General features: G+C 45.7%; 1 protein-coding gene across 2 annotated transcripts; it reads left to right on the top strand.

Moving 5' to 3' along the window:
* The first annotated feature begins 366 nt into the window (after window positions 1-366).
* Window positions 367-15197, top strand: MKRN1 (makorin ring finger protein 1). Of its 2 annotated transcripts, none has more exons than XM_044271759.1 (8): window positions 367-525; window positions 5721-5849; window positions 5955-6058; window positions 8814-9037; window positions 9972-10186; window positions 11561-11671; window positions 13304-13445; window positions 14730-15197. In XM_044271759.1, exons 1-8 carry the CDS (start codon window positions 404-406, stop codon window positions 14937-14939), a joined length of 1257 nt encoding a protein of 418 aa, XP_044127694.1. In that variant the 5' UTR covers window positions 367-403; the 3' UTR covers window positions 14940-15197. The 2 variants fall into 2 exon arrangements, with proteins under 2 accessions (XP_044127694.1, XP_044127693.1); XM_044271758.1 differs by having other exon boundaries at window positions 5955-6157.
* Window positions 15198-22693: the final 7496 nt, after the last annotated feature.

Raw genomic sequence — 22693 nt, 5'->3', positions numbered from 1 at the left:
ACGCAATTCTTTCACCAGGAAACGAATCGCAAGCGAATTTCCTAAGCGGAAATTCGCTCATCTCTAACTGCCAGTTATTGTCACCCAAGGTGACTAAAAAAAAGTAAAAAAAATAAAGGTAAAAAATGTTTTTACAAAAATAATAAAATATAAAAGTGCATAGAATTACAAGAACAATAGAATTAGCCAGTTTCTGTCAGTTTCGCATCTGCAGCCATGGCAACGCAGAGCGGGATGACCTAATGCAAGGGGGTCAGTCACAGATCAGGGGCCCTTCTAATTGGCCCTTGTTTTGTTTAGGTTTTTTTTTCTGTCGCCGGAAGTTTTGGATTTGTGGTACCCGACCGGAAGCATGTGATCCCGGAAGTTCCGGCGTCGTGAAGGAAGGGGGGGATAAACAGGAATGGCGGAGGCAGCTGCGGCGGCGCCTGTACCTCTTACATCAGCCGCAGCACGGAAGATCCCGCTGCCCGCGTTCCCGGACAATCCCCCCGTGGGTGGCTGGACTCGTCAGGTGACCTGCCGGTAAGTGACGCTGCTCGGCTGGGGGAGGGGATGGCAGAGGGAAAGTAGGTTATGTGAGGACACGGCTGTAAGGAGGGGGAGCTTTACACTGGATGGCTGGTGCAGTGAGGAGATGGGTGGTCGTAGGCAGACAGTGGGGGGTGACATATAGAGCATTGAGGTAAGTAGCTATTTCTGATCAGGCCCCCCTCCCAGATATGTGCTCCTCCTATATGGCAACCCATATATTCCCCTTGCATGTCATTGCTGTGGGCAGCATCCCAGGGGCCCATGGTTCTTGCTGTAGCCCCCTCTCTGTAAGGGTCTGTCCACACAGGGAAGATCTGCACGTACCCGATTGTCACCGATTCATCGCAGAATAGGCCGTACGAATGTCCCACGTAGAAGAGGCCGAGCCTGGAGCGTCCACACGCCGAGGGGCTGTGTGATCAGATCTGGTAGTGTGGCCCCAGCAGTTAAAGGGGTTGTCACCATAAATATCTTACAGTTTTCAAACCAGCGCCTGGATCTGAATCCTTCTGTAACTGCATGTAATTAAAAATTTTGTATAGCCAATGAGATATTCAATAAAATGGATCTGTATAGCGCCATCTGCTGTTTGTTCTTTTCCTTATTATTATTATTTTTGTCCATCTCACTGAGCTGGTCGCACACGCTCAGTTTAAATCTTCAGCTACCACCAGCCTTATGTTCTGTCAGAAGCTGTGGCAGTTACAGGGCGAGGGCTGCAGCTGAAAGGGCAGAACCCCCTGGAGCTGCCAGGCTGAAAGGGCAGAACCCCCTGGAGCTGCCAGGCTGAAAGGGCAGAACCCCCTGGAGCTGCCAGGCTGAAAGGGCAGAACCCCCTGGAGCTGCCCGGCTCCATGTGAGGTACCGGTCCTAGATCTGGTAGAAAGGTATTCTAATGTACTATATGATATTTTTTATAGAGCATAATCCCTATAAAAAATGGCTTATATTTATTTTTTCCACTACCCACAGCACCTTTTTCATCTGGTTCTGATGGCTCCAGAAGTGACTCTGGATTCCTTTGAGTCACTTGTAAATTCACAGGAGATCCAGCGCAGGCTCTGTTCGCTTGCACGTCTGGTTCATGCCCAGGGGGTAGTGCTATATAGCTCCTGGCATCAGCGCTTCACTACACATGCTCTTTTCTCTATAGCACCCTGTGCACCAAAAGTGAGCAGAGCTTGCACGGGATCCCATGAGAACAGAGGACCATGGTCCCTGGCCTGGAGAATGTCAGACAAGGTGGAGGGGGCAGGCGGGGAAAGCCTGACCTCCAGGTTCCTGCCGACCTCCTTGACTTCAACAAGTTAATTTACATACGGGAGAGCAATGCTTTAAAATACATTTTCAGTGAATTTACAACTGACGGGTGGTCTCCTGTCTAAATGGCTGCCACGAGCTACCATGAGGATCGAGGTGGTCTCACAGCTACTTAATTGGGTTCAAGTCTGGGGAATTAACGGGCCAGGGTAGTACTTGGAAGTCTTGGTCATGCTCTTCCAACCAATGACAGAAATCTCTAGCCGTGTGATGTGTTGCTGGAAGATCTTATCCGCCCTAGGGAAGACATCAGCATGTATGGGTGTATGTGATCTGCAAGGATGGGTTCATACCCAAATCAGTACCTTCCACATGGATGAGCAGGCCCAGATAATGCCATGAAAACATTCCCCAGACCATAACGCTGCCACCACCAGCTTGTGTTCCTCCAGTAATGGTTGCAGGGTGTTTTGTTCTGTGATGTTTCTCACCTGACATGCCAATGTCCATTTGTTCTATGAATTAGAAAACGTGATTCGATGAAGAAGGCAACCCTTTACCAATTAGAGGAGGTCCAATTCCCATACTTCATAAGCAGAGGTGCTGTGACCATCCGTCTGCTTCAGAGCCTCATACACAGTAGGGTTCACTGAACGGTTGTTGTAGACACGTATCTAGTAGCCCCCTGGTTCATTTTGGCGGTGAGCTGCTCCACTGTGCCGGTCCGCCCTCCTGTACCCTCATAGCCAACGTTCACCTCTCACATCAATGGCTGACCCACTATGCTAGGTCACCACAAGTGACTCCCCTCATGAGGTTCTCTCTGCTGACATTGAAAGCAGGAAGGTGGGACTCATGTTTGTAATGTGACTTCACCCCTGAGTTCTCTGGTGGAGAACAGGGTGCACTTGTGTGTTGTGCAGGAGGCAGTTACTGGGTTTCCCACCTCCAGATGGACAGTGTTGGATTCATTCTGTGCCTCTAACTAGCGCTTGTATATCACCAGGTACAGATTGGGATTCAATAAAGTTGTATGCACCTAAAACCCCTGGGACGACCACTGCTGCCTCTTTGTTGCTTATACTGGTTTGTCATGTTGGATTTGAACATGTCTGATGCTTCTCTTTAGTGTCTGGCATCGGTTTATACCCCCAGGGTTGTGCTAAGCTTAACCTGTTCCGGACACATGATGTCCCGGTACTTAAGGGCACCTGAAATACTGGTACGTCATGTGTAGTTCCGATCACCGCCGGGCGGAATCGGAACAAGGTGCCTGCTCAAACCGTCCCCCCCGTGTCGGCGATCGCCGCAAACTGCAGGTCAATACAGACCGGCGTTTTGCAGCTTTTACAGGTTGCGGTGGTGCCATCGGGTCCCCATGCGGCTGTAGGGGGGACCCGATGGCATAGGAGGCAGCGCAATGCCTTCCTTAGGAAGTATTGGAATGCATTGTAAAGGGGATTAGAAAAAAAGTTGAAAAAATAAAGGTTCCCCCCCAAAAAAATAAGTTCAAAGTAAAATTAAACAAAAATGTCATTTTCCCCAAATAAAGTGTAAAATTGCTAAATATTGGATAACAAAATATTGACATATTAGGTATCGCCGCGTCAGTATCGACCGGCTCTATAAACATATCACATGACCTAACCCCTCAGATGAACACAGTAAAAAATAAGAAATAAAAACTGTGCTAAATAAACCATTTGATTTGTCACCTTGCATCACAAAAAGTACAACAGCAAGCGATCAAAAAGGCGTATGCCCACCAAAATAGTACCAATCTAACGTCGCCTCATCCCTCAAAAAATGGGCCCCTACCTAAGACAATCGCCCAAAAAATAAAAAAAACTATGGCTTTTGTTAAAAAAAAAAGCTGTTATTGTGTGAAACTTAAGTAAATTAAAAAAGTATACATATTAGCTATTGCCACATCCATAATAAAAAATTAAATAAAAAAAGCCTTTGTCACCTTACATCACAAAGTGTAATAGCAAGTAATTAAAAAGTCATACACACACCAAAATAGTGCCAATCAAACAGTCATCTCATCCCGCAAAAATCATACCCTACCCAAAAACTGAAAAAACTATGGCTCTCAGACTATGGAGACACTAAAACATGATTTTTATTCATTTTTTTTGTTGTTTCAAAAATGAAATCATTGTGTAAAACTTACATAAAAAAATATACATTAGGTATCGCCGTGTCCGTGACAACCTGGTCTATAAAAATACCACATGATCTAACCTGTCAGATGAATGTTGTAAATAACAAAAAATAAAAACTGTGCCAAAACAGCTATTTCTTGTCACCCTGCCTCACAAAAAGTGTAATATAGAACAACCAAAAATCATATGTACCCTAAACTAGTACCAACAAAACTGCCACCCTATCCCATAGTTTCTAAAATGGGGTCACTTTTTTGGAGTTTCTACTCTAGGGGGGCTTCAAATAGGACATGGTGTGAAAAAACCAGTCCAGCAAAACTTCCTGCCAAAAACCGTATGGCATTCCTTTCCTTCTGCGCCCTGCCGTGTGCCCATACAGTGGTTTACGGCCACATATGGGGTGTTTCTGTAAACTACAGAACCAGAGCCATAAATATTGAGTTTTGTTTGGCTGTTAACCATTGCTTTGTAACTGGAAAAAAATTATTAAAATGGAAAATCTGCCTAAAAAGTGAAATTTTATCTCTATTTTCCATTAATTCTTGTGGAACAGCTAAAGGGTTAATGACGTTTGTAAAATCCGTTTTGAATCCCTTGAGGGGTGTGGTTTCTAGAATGTGTGTGTGTGTTTGTTTTTTTTTTTTTTTTGGGTAGTTTCTATTATGTAAGCCTCACAAAGTCACTTCAGACCTGAACTGGTCCTTTTTTTAAAGTTGGTTTATGCAAATTTCAGAGAAATTTCAAGATTTGCTTCTAAGCCTTGTAACTTCCCTCAAAAATAAAATGTAATTCCCAAAATGATCCTAACATGAAGTAGACATATGGGGAATGTAAAGTAATAACTCTTTTTGTAATTATTACTATGTATTATAGAAGTAGAGAAATTGAAACTTGGATATTTGCTATTTTTGTCTGGGGAGCAATCATCAGGGGAAACAAAATGGCCACCGTCCTATTAGTGCACAGAACCTGTCCTAATCAGACAGCAGGACAAGTCACTTCACAACACTGAGGTAAAGAGCTACCTCATCCTCCTCTCTGCTCTACTTGTCAGGGATTATGGTCCTGAACACAGTTTAATATCATCTTCAGCTGAATATCTGTAGGAATGGAGTTCATGAGGAGACATGAAGTACACAGAGAGGACAGACTGAGTGTTGTGAAGAAACTTGGCCTCCTGTGTGATTAGGACAGGTTTTGTGTGTACTAATACAACTGCGGCCATTTTATTTCTCCCGATTGCTCCGTAGACTAAATGAGCCATTATAGTTAATTTAAATGTTTTTGGGAATGTATTTTTAATAAAGTAATATTTAGGTATTTTCATTTTTTTTTTTTTTTTTTATTTATTTATTTATTTTTTTTTTTTTATTCCCGGAGAACCTCCTTAACTGATTGGTGTCCAATCCCAGGAACCGATCTGTAGAACAAGGCTCATGTTCCCCTATCCTGATGGACCTGTTGCACCATTCACACTATATAGGACTGCCGGGGATAACAGAAGTGTGGTGTGGTGTGTGTGTTTTTTTTTTTTTTTCTGGGGACAATAGGTAATCACTATTCATGATGGTAAACTGGATTTATTGTGGGTGAGCAGTGATGGCCGAGGCACAGACAGGAACAGTTGTCATGGGGACGTAGTAGTAGAGAAGCTCTACACTTGCAGCACTGTAGTAAGTGTGGCACTCAATAGAAAGGGCAGCTCCGGCCCAAGGATTACGTGATTACTTTTTAATTGTCTGTTATCTGTCATTCCAGATATTTTATGCACGGCGTCTGCAAAGAAGGAAACAACTGCCGCTATTCACACGATCTGTCCACCAGCCGCTCTACTATGATCTGCAGATACTATCAGCGCGGGTGCTGTGTTTATGGAGACCGCTGCAGGTGGGGGAGATTATCAGTGGTGCCCAGCTGTCCGCACCGGACCTCCTGGCCCGATTTGCCTAATGCAGCATTACTAGATCCTTGTTGTCTGTTTTTCCTCCTTAGGTATGAACACACAAAACCACTAAAGCAAGAAATGATCGGAGATGCCTCTGGGACGAGGAGCAGTCCACTTGAGTCCCTCCCGGAAACCAGCAGTGACATTAACAGTAAGAAGGCAGCTAGCGAGGTGGCAGCTGGGGTCTCCCAAGCTGAAGACTGGGTCAATGCCGTGGAGTTTGTGCCGGGGCAACTCTACTGCGGACGGGGTAATTGCTTGGGAGGGAACATTTAGTTTTTATTAAACCGCAAAGAGTAAAAAAAAAAATTTAAATAAAGTGAGATGTCTCCTCCACCGCTGAAGCACACCTTGTAAATTCCTAGTTTACTGGGTGTACATCAGATGACTTATCCTCACATTTACAGCAGATCCTCAAGTGTCGTACTGTAAAATTGTGGCGTATTTTTGGTGTGGAATCTGGGCAAAAGTTTCCCAACAAATCCACCATGTCTGAACAATTTTCTATGGGTCTGATCAGTGACCTAATTTAAAGGGCTAGTCTGCTTTGGACAACTCTGTGTCCCGATTATAATAGCAAATGTAGAGATGATAATCCGGCCACAGAAATTAGATGGACGTATTTCATAGAGAGTAGGGTGCTGAGGATGCTTTGACTTCTTCTTCTTCTAGGGCATATGGACAGGAGTGGCCCATTTGATGGAACCTCTTAAATATTTTGTTTTTAAGAATATTGTAACCTTTTAGTTTGCCATATATTGCGCCGTTGTCCAGCTGATGTGGCCCTAATGTATGGTGCTTGGGTAAACCTCGGGTGTGTAAGGGGCTTGCAGAGACGGGCTTAATGCTCACAAGTGTTTACACATCTCATCCCTGGGGGAGGTGGGGAAGGTGTCTATTGCTGTGTGCGTGACGCCCTGGGGAGTTGCCTTTGGACACACATTCCTCGCCCTGGTGCCATAGTGATAACTGATCCCTCCTCCCTGATCAGCCAGACAATTGGTCTTGTTGCCTCTTACAAGTATAGTGCAGGTATGAGTAGAATATTGTTCATGTATTTTGACTTTATTAACTGCTGCTTTTTTCGCTGTTTTCTGTATAATGCTTGTTGGCACAGCCCTTCGCAGTTATCTCGATTGTGGAGTGACAGACAATAAAGCCATTAAATTCCTTATGAATCTGCTACCTCCATTTTCTAGACACCTGATGTTGCATGTATTTTGAGACCATAAGAGCTCATGCACATGAACGTGTCTCGCACGTGCCGTGCATTGGGGAACGCAAATTGCAGTCCCCAAAGCACGGGCCTAAAATAACAAATGCATACTCACCAATTTTCTTCCTGTGCTCCAGTCCTCTCGCTGCTGACAGTCTTCTTGGCTGCAGAGGTTAGGTTCCATGCACTGGTCACCACTGGTAATCGCTGGACATCTGCTGAGGCTAGTGATTGGTTGCAAAGGTGACCTCTGCACTGAATGTCACCGCTGCAGCCAGAAAAATGAAGAGCCGAAGTAAGGACCAAAAAGGTGAATTCATTTGTTGTTTTACGCAGTTTACAGGGTTTGTCCGTTTTTCTAGAACCCCTTGCAACGTAGCACCTATGTCAGTTATTCTCCAGCATCCAGAGGAAATCTGATTTCTGGCCTAACTTGTTACCTCTCCACTATTCCTTTCTCCACATTTCAGAGAGGTCCCCCCAGCATAGTCTGTGTTGTATAATGGAATGCGGACGTGGCTATGCAGATTAGTCGTCTGAGGCCTTTTCTGATGGCTGCTGCCCAACACATTAGAAGGGCTGTCTTGTTTCTTCTGCTGTTGCGGCACTGGCTGCTCTCAACATCACATTACAACTTTGTCCCGATCTAACCCCTGATTTCTTGGTTACTGAGGGGTTGGTTATACCGACTTTCCAACCTTGAAGAGGGACAACTGGGAGATTCCAAAGAGTAGCATGCGTAGCACGGCGCACAATTTTATTTATTTTTTCCCATACGCCTAAGCAATTTATATAAGACAACCCCCCTCCCCCAAACTAGGGCATTTTAGTCACAGAATTCACGATTCCCTTTAGCAGACACCCAAAATGGATACAGACCACACACCAGACACCCTAAGGCTCAGTTCACACTTTAGTTATCTGGTCAGTTATTTCCATCAGTTATTGTGAGCCAAAACCAGGTGCAGGTCAAAAACGCAGAACAGGAGCATCTGGTAAACACAGCTGGCAAAGTGAAGGGAGGTGCACCACGCATGCATGGCTGCCCTATATTCATTGCTATGGGACTGCTTAAAATTTCCATCAGCCCCATAGAAGTGAATGGAAGCTGTGAGCGCACAAGTGTTGAGCGCTCATGTTCATAGCCAAGTGCGCTGCTCGGCTGTTTTCGGCGGGCCAATAGAAGCGTTTGGCTGTGGCCGCCACTTTGCTGGCTTAGTTTTCGGCTGCGTTTACGAGATAGGTGTGAGTCCCACCTACCAGACAATGGGGGCATATCCTAGCGATGTGCCCCCATTGTCTAAGATGGGAATACCCCTTTAAGATGATTAAGATTTTTGTGAAGAACTCAGATCAGATGCCACTTTTATATACAGACACACCAGAGTAGATCCCTGGCTAAACCCCAGACTAGAGCCCACTTCTACCAGAAGTTCAAATAATTGCCTCTAACCGTTCCTGCGCTTCATTTTGCTCCCAGGTACCACCGCAGGGAAGGGCAGTAATGGGGAGCAGTGAGTATGTGGAGCACCCAAGAGGTCTGCAGACTCGTCTTGGGGATCTCCCCTTATTCCAGGAGAGTTGGCAGGTGTGAGGTTACAATTTGAGGCCTCCTGAGATGTCCCCTTACTCCAGGACTTTTGACAGCTATGTGGTTAGTTTGAGATTTCCCTGTTTGTTTTACTTGCAGCTCCATCCGGCCCAGACACTGACACTCAGGGAACTGCACCTCAAGAGGAGAACAAGGAGCAACCGGCCGACCCAGAGCTGAAGAAGCAGCTTTGTCCATATGCCACTGTAGGGGAGTGTCGTTATGGAGAAAACTGTGTGTATCTGCATGGAGACCCGTGTGATATGTGTGGGCTACAAGTGCTTCATCCAACAGACACTACTCAGAGGTCTCAACATATTAAGGTAATGAAGCTGCAAAATATCAAAAGTATTAATTCTCCTTATCATGAACCTTTACCTTGGAGATCCTCTTTGAATACTATACTGAAGCACTGCATAAAAGACAATTCCCTCGTTAGATTTACTCGGTGTACAAAGACTACATGCAGGTCCATGGTGGACCTTTACACTTTAAAGGGGTTGTCCGGGTTCAGAACTGAACCTGGACATACCTCCATTTTCACCCCGGCAGCCCCCCTGACAGGAGCATCGGAGCAGTTCATTCTCCGATGCTCTCCCTTGTCCTGCGCTAAATCGCGCAGGGCAAAGGCATTTTTTTTTTTTTTTTGGAGATCAGTTGACGTAACGGGGCTCTCCATGGGTCTGCCAGGAAGCCCGGTGCCGTCACCGGCACTGATGGGTTGGATTTAGCACTGCCCTAGCCAGTAAAACGGCTAGGGCAATGCCCGGCAGTGTGTTATGATAAACTAAAGAGCCCTTGCCCTGCGCGATTTAGCACAGGGCAAGGGAGCACATCAGAGCATGAGATGCTCTGATGCTATCCTCAGGGGCGCTGCCTGGGTGAAAATAAGGGTATATCCAGGTTCAGCTCTGAGCCCGGACAACCCCTTTAACATGTTTCTGAAGTGTTCACAATTCAAAAGGCTGTCATCCAGAATATAGAAAATCTCTAGCACCACCTTTTATGTAGTTACTTTGCATTCTTTTTCCCAGGGAGCATTACCTACTCCCCTGCCAGGTAGATATCCACAAGGAGAGTCTGTATGCAACAGCCTAAAGGGAAACTAGAGGATCGAGTAGGTTAAAATCCAGCTTGTGGGATCTTTGTCTACCCTGTCGGCATGTGTCCGGCTACCCACCTACACCGCACACTAATTATGGCTCGCATTATATATTTTATGTGTATAATATTTGAAACATTTTATTTCTCCAATAGTCATGCATTGAGGCTCACGAGAAGGACATGGAATTGTCGTTTGCTATCCAACGCAGTAAAGACATTGTGTGTGGAATCTGCATGGAGGTCGTTTATGAGAAAACAAACCCCAGCGAGCGTCGTTTTGGTATCTTGTCCAACTGTAGTCACTCCTACTGCCTCAAGTGTATCCGCAGGTGGAGAAGCGCCAAGCAGTTTGAGAGCAAGATAATAAAGTGAGTGAATATTCGACCAGCTATAATATAGGGACAAAACCAGTAAGCATGGTGACTGGACATGTTAATATGTGAAGCGCCCACTTAGGAGCATTGTACGCCCCTCCGTAGGCTGTGTGCGCCTACTGGCTTAAAGGAAACCTGTCACCATGATTTTGCGCATAGAGCTGGGGACATGGGCTGCTAGATGGCAGTTAGCACATCTGCAGTACCCAGTCCCCATAGCTCTCTGCGCTTTTATGACCTGATATGAGTCCTGTATTCGGAGATGAGTCCAGAGGAAAGGAGCCCAGCACCGCCCCGCGTCCTCCGAATCTCCTCCTTGCTGGCTGACGTCACAGAGCTGAAGCGCCGAAATCTCGCGATGCGCGAGCTAGCGCATGCGTAGTTCGTTCCCTGTGCTGATGCCAGTACAGGGAATGAACATGATGCAGACACTGCGCATGCGCTAGCTTGCGCATTGCGAGATTTCGGCGCTCCAGCTCTCTGACGTCAGCCAGCAAGGAGGAGATTCGGAGGACGCGGGGTGGTGCTGGGCTCCTTTCCGCTTGACTCATCTCCGGATACAGGACTCGTATCGGGTCATTTGCATATCAATCAAAACCGTTTTTTTAACACAATAAAAGCCCAGAGAGCTATGGGACCTAGGTATTGCAGATGTGCTAGTGGCCATCTAGCAGCCCATGTCCCCAGCTCTATGCGCAAAATCCGGGTGACAGGTTCCCTTTAAAGAGGAGCTGTCGCCTCTCCTGACATGTCTGTTCTAGTAACTACTCGTATTCCCTGTGCAATAACAATTCTGGAACAATTCGTTCCTTTATTATTCCTGCTAGAAGTTATGAATTGCTAACAGTTTACAGTGAAGGTCCAGATGGGTGTTACCATTTGTCGGGGGGGGGGGGGGGTGTCCCTGCAGTCTGCCGCTGGCAGCACTTTAAACATATTACAAAGTTTCTTGTGGTTACCTGTACTATTGAATTATGCAGAGTTGTGTGAAAAGTTAAGTGACCATTTAACTCAGTTTGATTGGCCAGGGTCTCCTTAGGTTGCTGTAGCAATTTCACTTCATGAGAAATAGAAGGTGCACAAGAGGAGTGACTGTTCCTAACTAGAGTTGAGCGAACCTGCCTTTTTGGCAGGTTAGGGGTTTAAGTGAATTACATAATGGATTCCGTTCTCGCGTAATTCAGTGCCGACATGCCGCATAATACATGCCTCCTAAAGGCATTCCATTTGGCATGCCGGCAATGAATTACGTTATGGATTCTGTGAGAATTTATTCCATTACTTAATTCGGTTAAAGCCTGAACTCAAACCTGCCAAAAAGCAGGGTCGCTCAACTCTTAACCTAACCCTTTGTTTCCTTGTGTGCAGGTCATGTCCAGAATGCCGCATCACCTCAAACTTCGTCATTCCAAGTGAATACTGGGTGGAGGAGAAAGAGGACAAACATAAGCTGATCCAGAAGTACAAAGAGGCCATGAGGTAGCGCCCTCCTTTCTAATAGAATTGTAGATTGCCAGCTGTACTGGTGGTAAAAGCTTATGTAGTGTGGTAGCTATGTGCTTCTAGCCAGCAATATGGTGGGATTATCAAATGAGATCTGTACAAACACTGTGCAGCTAGAAGGGTGACGTCTGGAGGAATACATGAGTGCAGAAGCACTATCGGAAGATGTGGTCACACACAGGAATCATACTTGTGAAGACGCAATAGCCCCTTTACCACAGTTGAGAACAGTTTAAGCAAATGCACACGTTCAGGATTTATGTGCGGACAATCCACAATGTTCGCAGGGAAATCCGTGCGGTCAATCCGCATAAATCGGTGCAGATTTTCTGCATGCGGATTTTACTTTCCCCATTGAAGCGAATGGAGAAAATCCAGACAGGAAAAAATAAAATAAATTGACATGCTGCAGATTTTAAAATCCGCTCGGAAGAAATCCGCCTCGTGTGTGTTTTTTTTTTTTTTTTTTTAAATGAATAAAAAAAAACAAAAAAAAAACACGCACACATTTTAAAAGTCCCACTGCAATCAGTCACTGGCCTCAGCAGTCATGTGGATGAATGGAATTGCGATCCCTGAGGCCAGTGATTTGTTGTAGCAGTCATGTGAGCGATGAACACCATGGGGTCAGACTGGAGAGGACCTGAGCTGTGGCACAGGACATTTAAAAGAGAAGTACGGTTTAGTTTTCTCCTTCTTACACAACCTCCTGCTCTTTACCAATGTTTAAAAAGAACTTGAAAAGTTACTTACAGCTTCTTGTGTCTGAGCCAAAGGCAGAAGCAGGTCCAGCAAGAAGGAGAAGTCTTTTCTTATTTCCTCCTCTGTTTTAATCCATTTTTGTCTTTCACTAAAAGACTGCATGAAAAACTGCCTGAACACTGACCTTTTATTTTCCTTATGTGATGTTAAATTGGTAGGGGTCCTACCACTGGTACCCTAACTGATCACAAGAATGGGCACCTCATATCCACTGCTGCTTCCCTGAAATGACTGGAGCAGCCGGTCTTACACGTGCACGGCCACTCCATCTATTTCTATGGGAGTCCTGGTGATAGCCGAGTACATCGCTCCCCTATCTCCTAAATTCCAATAGAAATGGATGGAACAGCCATATGTATGTGAGACCGGCTACGCCGTTCAAATCAGGGGGACTGCAAAGGTTATGGGGCCCTGGTATCGTGATCAATGGGGGTTCCAGCGTTGGGGTTTACTAAAGAGCTTGTGCTATTGCCTGCCTTGTGACCACACACTGGGCACTTGTGTCCTCATTTAATTTTTGTCTTTTGGCTAGTGAGAATTCCTTTCAAACTTTGTAGTCCCCTACTTACTACAAATTGCAACCTGTGTAAGCGTGCATGCTATTGTGGGAATTGCCTGCAGATGGCGCTTTTATCATAAAGTTCTTACTGGCACTTTGCTGTTCTGCTACCTTCTCTGGAGCCTCCATAATGAAGTTCACTGGGGTGTAGGCTGTAAGACACTGATGTATAAAATGCCTATAATAAGCCCAGGAAAGCTGGGTTCAGGGTCGGTGCAGAGGCTTGTGTACTGACCTGCAGCCTCTTGATTTCTGGCAGATATGTTATTATTCTCTTTAACTTTCAGCAACAAATCTTGTCGGTATTTCGATGAAGGCCGTGGCACCTGTCCATTTGGAGGCAACTGTTTCTACAAACATGCATACCCCGACGGTCGTATAGAAGAACCACAGCCGCGACAAAAAGGGGGGATGTCTAGCAGATATCGGGTAAGTCAATTGTGTTCACAGCTCTTCTAGTAATGGGGGTTTTTACCTTTCAGCTATGGCTGAGATGTTAGACGTTAGCAGACACAAACATACCTAAAGACATTGTCCAGGATTACAGAAACATGGCTACGATCTTACAGGGGTTGTCAGGGTTTTTACTATTGAGGACCTATCCTCGCCCGCCGATCAGCTGTATAAGGAGACTGCGCACGTGCCGTCTCCCTTGTCTCTTCCTGTCCGCTGCTGCGGTCTATGGTGGCAAAGACCGTAGACAGCAGCAGTGAACAGGAATAGAGACTGGAGACGGCACGTGCACACTTTGCGCGCTGTATCCTTATACAGCTGATCGTTGGGGGGGGGGGGGGGTGTCAGACGCCCGCCGATCTGACATTGATGACCTATCCTGAGGATAGGTCATCAATAGTAAAAGCCCAGAAAACCCCTTTTTAAGGGACCATATCTGTCCACAGGTAGACTCTTGTATCGAAAGCTACCTGTAAGTGTAATTCACTTCAGTGGAGTTGAGCTGCATTGCTAGACATGACCTATGGACAGGGGGAGCAACCATGTTTATGCCATCTTGTACAATCGCAAAGTCTTTTGTGGCTCCATTACCGTTCGGAGGAATTGGTGCAAACCTTTAGGACAGTCACGCAGATCAACGTATACTGGCCTTTATATAAAACCCATTGGAATCAAACCGTTGTCCGCAAAGTGACTAGATACAGTGTCTTTCTAAATGTAAGTTGCTGCCATTTTCAAGACTTCTGCCTCCTAACTTATGCCTAGTGTTTGAGAACTGTTGTAATGCAGTTGATGGGAATGTGTCAGGTACTAAATGGTAATAAAGATTTCCAGTCACTGACTGCAAGGAGGAATCTTGAAAATGCTGCAGAACTGATACACAAAGTATATTAGGAAATTGCAGAACTCCTTATCGTACTTTGAGGTTTAGTAGTTATTAAAAGCCAGAAATGCCGGTCAGTGTTTTCTTGGGTTCGGCAGTCAACTCATTTCTTAAAATGAACTTGTGACTAGAGACTGGACAACCTTGAAGCAGTTGTCATAAGAACCACAGCAGGAGAGGGGTGTGCTTCTTGTGATGACACAGGAAAGAGTCATGATATGCAGAGGATGTTGGAGATCTGAGAAGACAGGATCTCACAGTAACAGAGTATTTCAGGATAGGAGTGTGCTTATGAGATCGGTTGTATTAATGAGAATATTGCAGATAAAATGAAGTGTAGGCCATCTTGTGACATCTTCCCTGGCTCATGTTTTTAGGCCCAACGTAGGAACCGGTTTTGGGACTTCGAGGAGCGTGAGGGAAGTGACCCTTTCGACAATGACGATGAAGAAGTAATGACCTTTGAACTGGGCGAAATGCTTCTAATGCTGTTGGCAGCAGGCGCCGATGAAGACCTAACAGACTCAGAGGACGAGTGGGACTTGTTCCATGAGGATCTGGACGATTTTTATGACCTGGACCTATAGCGCCAGTCGAAGGAGTTTGGACTGTCTGGGCAGCTTCAGACAGTAGCTATTTCCTGTGGTGTTGTGGCAGTGCCTGTGTTTCTCCTAGGCAGGCCTATCAATTCCAGGTGCTGTTGTAATAATTTTTATCCTTATGTCTGTCTTCTCCCCATCTTTTTCCTCCCCAGAGTGTTTCTTTCTCTGTTTCAAGTTAAAAAAAAGAAATAAAGAAAAAAAAATTAAAAATACTACACAAAATTACAAAATATTATAAACATATGCAAATTGTGGGTTTCTATTGATTTTTCTACTTTTAGCCAACATCTACACCAGTTTCCTGAGCAAGGGGCTTCTCTTCTGTTACTAACAATGCTGCAAACTGTATGTGTGGATTTGCACAAAGGAGATGGGTTTTTAATTAAATCTCACCTACACGGTGTGGGGATTTTGCATGTGCTGCTACCTTTAAAAGTGTGGACAATGAGGTACGATGGATTTTTCAGCAGGCAGGATCTGTAATATTGGCCGTGCACCTTTCCTCAATGCTTCCTGTAAAATCAGTTGAGCATACATGTGAATGAGCTATAAGCAGATGCTAAACATGTGGCAATGTTGATCGCACCAGAAAGAATAAGGGATCTGGTGTATTGAAATGCCACACACCCCAATTGACTGTTGCATATTATTATGCAGTGCTGAGCATTATGTGGTCATCATCCAGTCAGTTCCCTGATGGTGAGAATTATCACCTGGGCATGTTGAGACCCCTTTATCTTTATTTTAAGCGATGCTCTGTTGTGCTGTCACTTTTCGCTCAGCGCCATAAGGCCCCTTTCACACGGGCGAGTATTCCGTGCGGGTGCAATGTGTGATGTGAATGCATTGCACCCGCACTGAATCTGGACCCATTCATTTCTATGGGGCTCTGCACGCGAGCGGTGATTTTCACGCATCACTTCGCAGCAAGCTCTATATTGTGCATTGCGGTGCGATAATCCACGCAACGCAGGCCCCATAGAAGTGAATGGGGTTGCGTGAAAATCGCAAGCTAGTGCGGATGCGGTGCGATTTTTCACGCACGGTTGCTAGGAGAGTATCGGGATGGAGACCCAATCATTATTATTTTCCCTTATAACATGGTTATAAGGGAAAATAATAGCATTCTGAATACAGAATGCATAGTACAATAGAGCTGGAGGGGTTAAATTTTTTATTTAACTCTCCTTTAATCTACTTGCTAGCCAGCATCTCTCCTGTCTGTCTTTGCTGATTGTAGTAAAGGACCTGTGGTGACGTCACTCCGGTCATCACATGGTCCGTCACCATGGTAAAAGATCATGTGACGGACCATGTGATGACCGGAGTGACGTCACCACAGGTCCTTGACTACAATCAGCAAAGAAAGAGACAGGAGAGATGCCGGCTACGCGAGCAAGTGGATTAAGGAGAGTTAAATATTATTATTATTATTATTATTATTATTATTATTTTTTTTTTAAATTCTTTATTATTTCCCTTCAACAAGACATACAATACATTCAGAGTGTACATCTCTGAACACACAAAAAAAAAGCGCTATTTTACTATGCATTCTGTATTCAGAATGCTATTATTTTCCCTTATAATCTACAGGACACCGATCCCAAGCCCGAACTTCTGTGAAGAACTTCGGGTTTGGATACCAAACATGCGTGATTTTTCTCACGTGCGTGCAAAAAAGCATGACCATGTTTTGTACTAGCGTGGAAAAATCGCACCCGCCTCTTATCCGGGCCAAAAAATATGATGCCCATTTGAAAGAGGCCTAAGGGTGCGTTCACATGCTGCAGCTTTTGTTGCAGAAAGTTTCTGCAACTAAAAATCTGTTCCATTTATCTTAGAGGTTGTCCGGTCCCAAAATCAAAATTTCTTTTTATGCCTACATAAGCCCCCAATACCTGTTTTTCATGTCTGAGCTTTCCTTCCTCCCTGGAAGACATCACATTATCCTGGCAGATCGTTTTACTTTCTCCCCTTCTTGCTTTGTTGAATACATAACTTTATTGATACACAAGCCTGGCTGCACTGCACTGCACAGTGATGAGTCACAGGCTGGCCACGCCCCCACACTGCTCTGTCTGCAGAAGCTACTCCATCTATAACTCCTGTGTCCATCTTTCTACACCTAGACTTCTCACATAGTGTCTAAATCCCATCATAGTGTAATGAACAGCTGGAATCGGCAAGCGCATCCAATCACATCTGTATCTAATCCTAACATGTATGTGTGCGATACAGCCTGCTGAGCTGTGTATCTAATTCCATTTTGTATCAAAACCTGCAGATTCTGTTTATCTAAACCCTTATGCACCCGACCGTATCCATTTTGCGATCCATATTTTTCGCAGTTCCATGGATTTGAGGTCCTCATTTTGAGGATCAGAATAGGACATGTTCTGTCTTTACTGGAACTGACATACGGCTGTAAAAAAACACTGACGTCCATGTGCTTTCCGCATCCGTATGTCAGTTCTGCGAAAGATAGAACGTGTCCTATTCTAGTCCTCATAATGCAGATCTAAAACCCATAGAATTCAATAGGACTGCAAAAAATAAAAAACAGTGCCATCCATTGCCCCCCCCCCCCCCCCCCTTCTTGTGCCATCCAGTGCTCCAGCGTGGGCCCATATTGCCATCCATGCCCCTTTTTTTTTTTTTTTTTTGGCCATCCATTGCCCCCTTGTGCCATCCATTGCACACTGTTTGCTATGCTGTCACTCCTGCACAGCACTTGCATCGCGCTGTGCAGGAGTCAGTACAGGCTTCACATAGAAGCCTGTACACTGCAGAGAGCGGCCGGCAATCCCACGCATGTGCACTATGATTTATGTGCTTCCTGCCCAAACAACAACATTTAGATTCGGCAGGAAATTTGCACGTAATCCGCATTGTGTACTAGTAGGTCAATGCAAGTAGGTAGTTAGCAGTATTAGGACTGATTCACATGCTAGGTTTGGTCTGGGAGACACTGTGTGTCTTCCGTGGCTCCCCTGACCCGAGCTAACTGCATAATAGTGATTTATGGTAAAGTCAGTTCCTATCTGATTGTGTATATTATACTTTATTCATGTCATCGTATAGTACAATAGAACCACGATCATATAGGAACTGACTATCCTAAATCACTATAATGCAGTTAGGTCGGTCCAAGAGATGCAGCCGATACAATGGTCATGAATCGGCCCTTATACAGCTGGCATCATGCATTGGCTGCTGAGATCTCCAATCCCAGCAGCTTAATATGTCAGATGCAAGAGTAAATATCGACTGACTGGTTAGATGAAGGGAGGGGTCTCCCTCTGTATTCCACTCGGCACCACATGAGTGCTTCCGTGGGGTTTTGTCCCGTACTTCTGTTCTGCGAAAAGATAGAACATGTCATCTCTTTTTGTGGAACGACCGGATTGCGGACCCATTAAAGTGAATGGGTCCGCGATCGGCTGCCCCACAGTGGGTGTTTGTGCATTGCGGCCTGCAGCACAGCCACGGGGCACACACGTTCGTGTGCAGGAGGCCTAATAAAGAAGTATTGCAGAGTATACTACGTCATCAAATGTTTGCAGATTCAAGTCCCCTACTTCAGTGTTTCCCAACCAGTGTGCCTCCAGCTGTTGCAAAACTACAGCTCCCAGCATGCCCGCACAGCCAAAGGCTGTCCAGGCATGCTGGGAGTTGTAGTTTTGCAAGAGCTGGAGGCACACTGGTTGGGAAACACTGCCCTACTTGGACAAAAAAAACTGTAACAAACAAATATTTTTTTTAACCACAAAAAATAGATATATTTAAAACCCTTTTCCCATTTGTAATTAAAAAAAAAATCTAAACATACTTGGTATTGATCTATTTAAAAATGTCTGAAAATAGATGTTCCCAAAAATGCCATTAAAAATAGAACTAGTCCCATAAAAAAAAAAAAAAAAACAAGCCCTTATACAGCTGTTTTGATGGAAAAATTAGTTATGGCTTTTGAAATGCAAAGATAAAAAAAAAAAACAACAACACACACTTGGAATGAAATTATGAGGGTAATATTTTCTGAAGTTAGTGAAAGGGGTATTCCGGTTATTATAAATGTAACTTATGTTTTAGCCTAATTCACCATCAATAGTTACCTAATATAATATAAATTTCACATTTACTGTTCAGTAGTTATAAAAGTAGTTTTTTCCTATGCTACCCACTGTGTTTCCTCAAATTACCATGGCATCGACCTGTAGTTCTGAGCCTATGTGAGGTCGAGCATGCTCAGTGTGTAACTATTAGAGTTGAGCGGACACCTGGATGTGCGGGTTCAGCCGAACTTCTGAAAAATGTTCGGGACCCAAACTTGACCCCCAAACAAGTTTGGGTCCCGAGTTAGAATGTGGGCAACTCGGCGGTCGTTGGGGAGACACTGCAGCATGTAATCGCTCATGTGTGCCAGGCTCCCCAGAGGCAACGAAAAGCTGTCCTCTGTGGGAGGTGTATCGTCTATGTCCTCTATCCCCCCATCCCCCATCCACGCACCAGTGATGGCCATGAGCTGGTCTGGATGCCACCCTGCTGTGAACATATCATCCTCCAGAACGGTGCCCTGGCTGGACAATTGTATACCTTGGGATTGTGGGTGCAGGAACCCACCCTCGGAGCCACTTGGGAATGACCGGCCGGAAACCCTACGAAATGATCCCTCTTCCTCCTCCTGTGCCACATCCTCCTCCATCATCGCCAGGAGCGTTTTTTCAAGGAGGCATAGAAGTAGGATAGTAACGCTGAGAACGGCATTAGCGGCACTGACCATGTTGGTGGAGTACTCGAAACAGCGCAACAAGGAACACAGGTCTCGCATGGAGGCCCAGTCATTGGTGGTGAAGTGGTGCTGTTCCGCCGAGCGACTCACCCGTGCGTGCTGCAGCTCGCACAGTCTGGCCAGCATGTGCAAGGTGGAGTTCCACCTTGTGGGCACATCGCATATGAGGCGGTGAGCGGGAATTCCAAAGTTGCGCTGACAGGCGAGCAGCAGCAGGGTCAGAACGCTGAAAGCGCGCACAGACGGCCCACACTTTATGCAGCAGCTCCGACATATCGGGGTAATTTTTAAGGAATCTCTGCACCACCAAATTCAGCACATGGGCCAGGCAAGGGATGTGTGTCAAACTGGCTAGTCCCAGAGCTGCTAAGAGATTTTGCCCATTATCGCACACCACCAGGCCGGGCTTGAGGCTAAATGGCACAAACCACTCATCGGTCTGTTGTTCAAGGCCTGTCCACAGTTCCTGCGCGGTGTGGGGTTTGTCCCCCAAAACTGCCTGCTGTCGTTTACCCCTGGCTGTGCTGAAGTTGGTGGTGAATGTGTTACGCTGACCGGATGAGGAAGCAGAGTAGGAGGAAGAAGCAACAGGAGGCAAACTGAAACGCCCTGCAATCCTCGGTGGTGGATGGACATGTGCCAAACTGCTATCTGCCTCAGGCCCAGCCGCCACTGCATTTACCCAGTGTGCTGTTATGGAGATATAACGGCCCTGACCGTGCTTACTGGTCCACGTATCCGTAGTCAGGTGCACCTTGCCACAGATGGCGCTGCGCAGTGCACACCTGATTTTGTCCCCTACTTGGTTGTGCAGGGAAGGGATGGCTCGCCTTGAAAAGTAGTGGCGGCTGGGCATAACGTACTGTGGGACAGCCACCGTCATAAGGCCTTTAAAACTATCCGTCTCCACCAGACGAAATGACAGCATTTCAAAGGCCAGTAATTTAGAAATGCTGGCCTTCAGGGCTAGGGATCGTGGGTGGTTAGGGGGGTACTTCCTCTTTCTCTCCAACATTTGGGAGATGGAGAGCTGAACGCTTCCTTGGGACATTGTGGAGATGCTTGGTGACTCAGGTGTTGGTGTTGCTGGCAGATCCTCTGTTTGCGAGGTGGCACTGTCACTCCAGAGGTGGATGAAGATGCCGAGACTGCAGCAGAGGAGGAAGCAGGAGGAGCCAGAGACCTTTCTTGGTTTTTTAGGTGTCTACTCCACTGCAGCTCGTGCTTTGCACTTAAATGCCTGGTCATGCAGGTTGTGCTCAGGTTGAGAACATTTATGCCTCGCTTCAGGCTTTGATTGCACAGTGTGCAAACCACTCGTGTCTTGTCGTCAACACATTGTCTGAAGAACTGCCACGCCAGGGAACTCCTTGGAGCTGGCTTTGGTGTGCTCGGTCCCTTGCTGCGGTGGGCAGCAGCAGGCATACTGTCTAGAGGACGGCAGCTCCGCTTTTGCACCCTGCTCCCTCTTCTGCTGTGATGGTGGCTCTGTGCGACCACCACCTCTTCCTCCAAACTACATAGGTCACTCGCATGACCTTGATTCCATGTGGGGTCGAGGACCTCATCGTCCTCCACATCATCTTCCACCCAGTCTTCACCCCTGCCTTCCTTGTCAGTCTGCACACTTTCGAAAGCCCCAGCAGTTGGCACCTGTGTTTCGTCATCATCCGAGACGTGCTGCGATGGTCCTCCCATGTACTCATTTTGAAAGATAAGTGGTTGGGCATCGGTGCACTCAATCTCTTCCACTTCTGGGGCAGGGCTAGGTGGATGTCCCTGGGAAACCCTGCTAACAGGGTCATCAAAAAGCAGAAGAGACTGCTTGGCTGATGACTTGGGGCTCAGACTGCTTGGCTGATTTGCAATGGGGTGAGGTGAAAGACTGATGGACATCGGCTGCAGGTGCCAACTGTGGTCTTTCAGCAGGAGACTGGTGTACTTGTTCAGACCTCACCATTCATAGAGCAGCATTAGGCCCGACCAAATACCGCTGAAGGTTTTGTCGCCTACTTGCACCTAAGGAAGGGGGTTCACTTGTGCGTGTAGCTGGCACAGATAGACCACGTCTTCTCCCTGCAACAGGAGCTCCACCAGCAGCACCACGACCTGGGCCACGTCCCTTATTTGACGCTCTCCTCATATTTTTTGAATTTAGGATCTTGCCCTAAATGGGTGTTGAATTAATAGTAGAATAGAACAACAGTATGTAAAGGGTGTATCTCACACAGCCTTAACCAGACTAGGCCTCAATTAAAGATTTTTTTGCCCCAAATGCCTGTATTTAAAATGCCTGAATCAACCCCCTGTATGTAGAGGGTGTATCTCACACGGCCTGAATCAGTGTAGGCCTCAATTAAAGATTTCTTTGCCCAAAATGGCTGTATTTCAAATGGCTGTATTTCAAATGCCTGAATCAAACCCCTGTATGTAGAGGGTGTATCTCACACGGCCTGAACCAGTGTAGGCCTGAATTAAAGATTTCTTTGCCCAAAATGGCTGTATTTCAAATGGCTGTATTTCAAATGCCTGAATCAAACCCCTGTATGTAGAGGGTGTATTTCACACGGCCTGAACCAGTGTAGGCCTGAAATCAATATTGGCGGTATTTCAAATCTCTGAATCTAACCCAAATGTATTAAGGGTGTATCTCACAATGACATATGCAGCAAAGGCTGCCAAATAAACTTTTTTGCCCAAATGAGTGTTTGTTTAATAACTTAATATGGCAGCTGTATATAACCCAGGAATTTCAAACGTGCTTATGCTGCAAGGCCTGAAAATAGTGTTTTCTGGCAAAAAGAAGTGTGTTTTTAAAACCCCAGAAAATGATGGGTGTATTTCTAGCTTAAAGTGCACACTGAATAAAAAAAATTGGGGTAACAGAATATGAGAGCTGTAATATTGTGTATTTTGCCCCCAAAAGGGTGTTTTATTAATGAAATAA

The sequence above is a fragment of the Bufo gargarizans genome, chromosome 11 (genome assembly GCF_014858855.1).
Source record: "Bufo gargarizans isolate SCDJY-AF-19 chromosome 11, ASM1485885v1, whole genome shotgun sequence".
Taxonomy (NCBI): domain Eukaryota; kingdom Metazoa; phylum Chordata; class Amphibia; order Anura; family Bufonidae; genus Bufo; species Bufo gargarizans.
The sequence above is the reverse complement of the archived record's forward strand: the minus strand, read 5'-3'. Positions and strand labels throughout refer to the sequence as shown.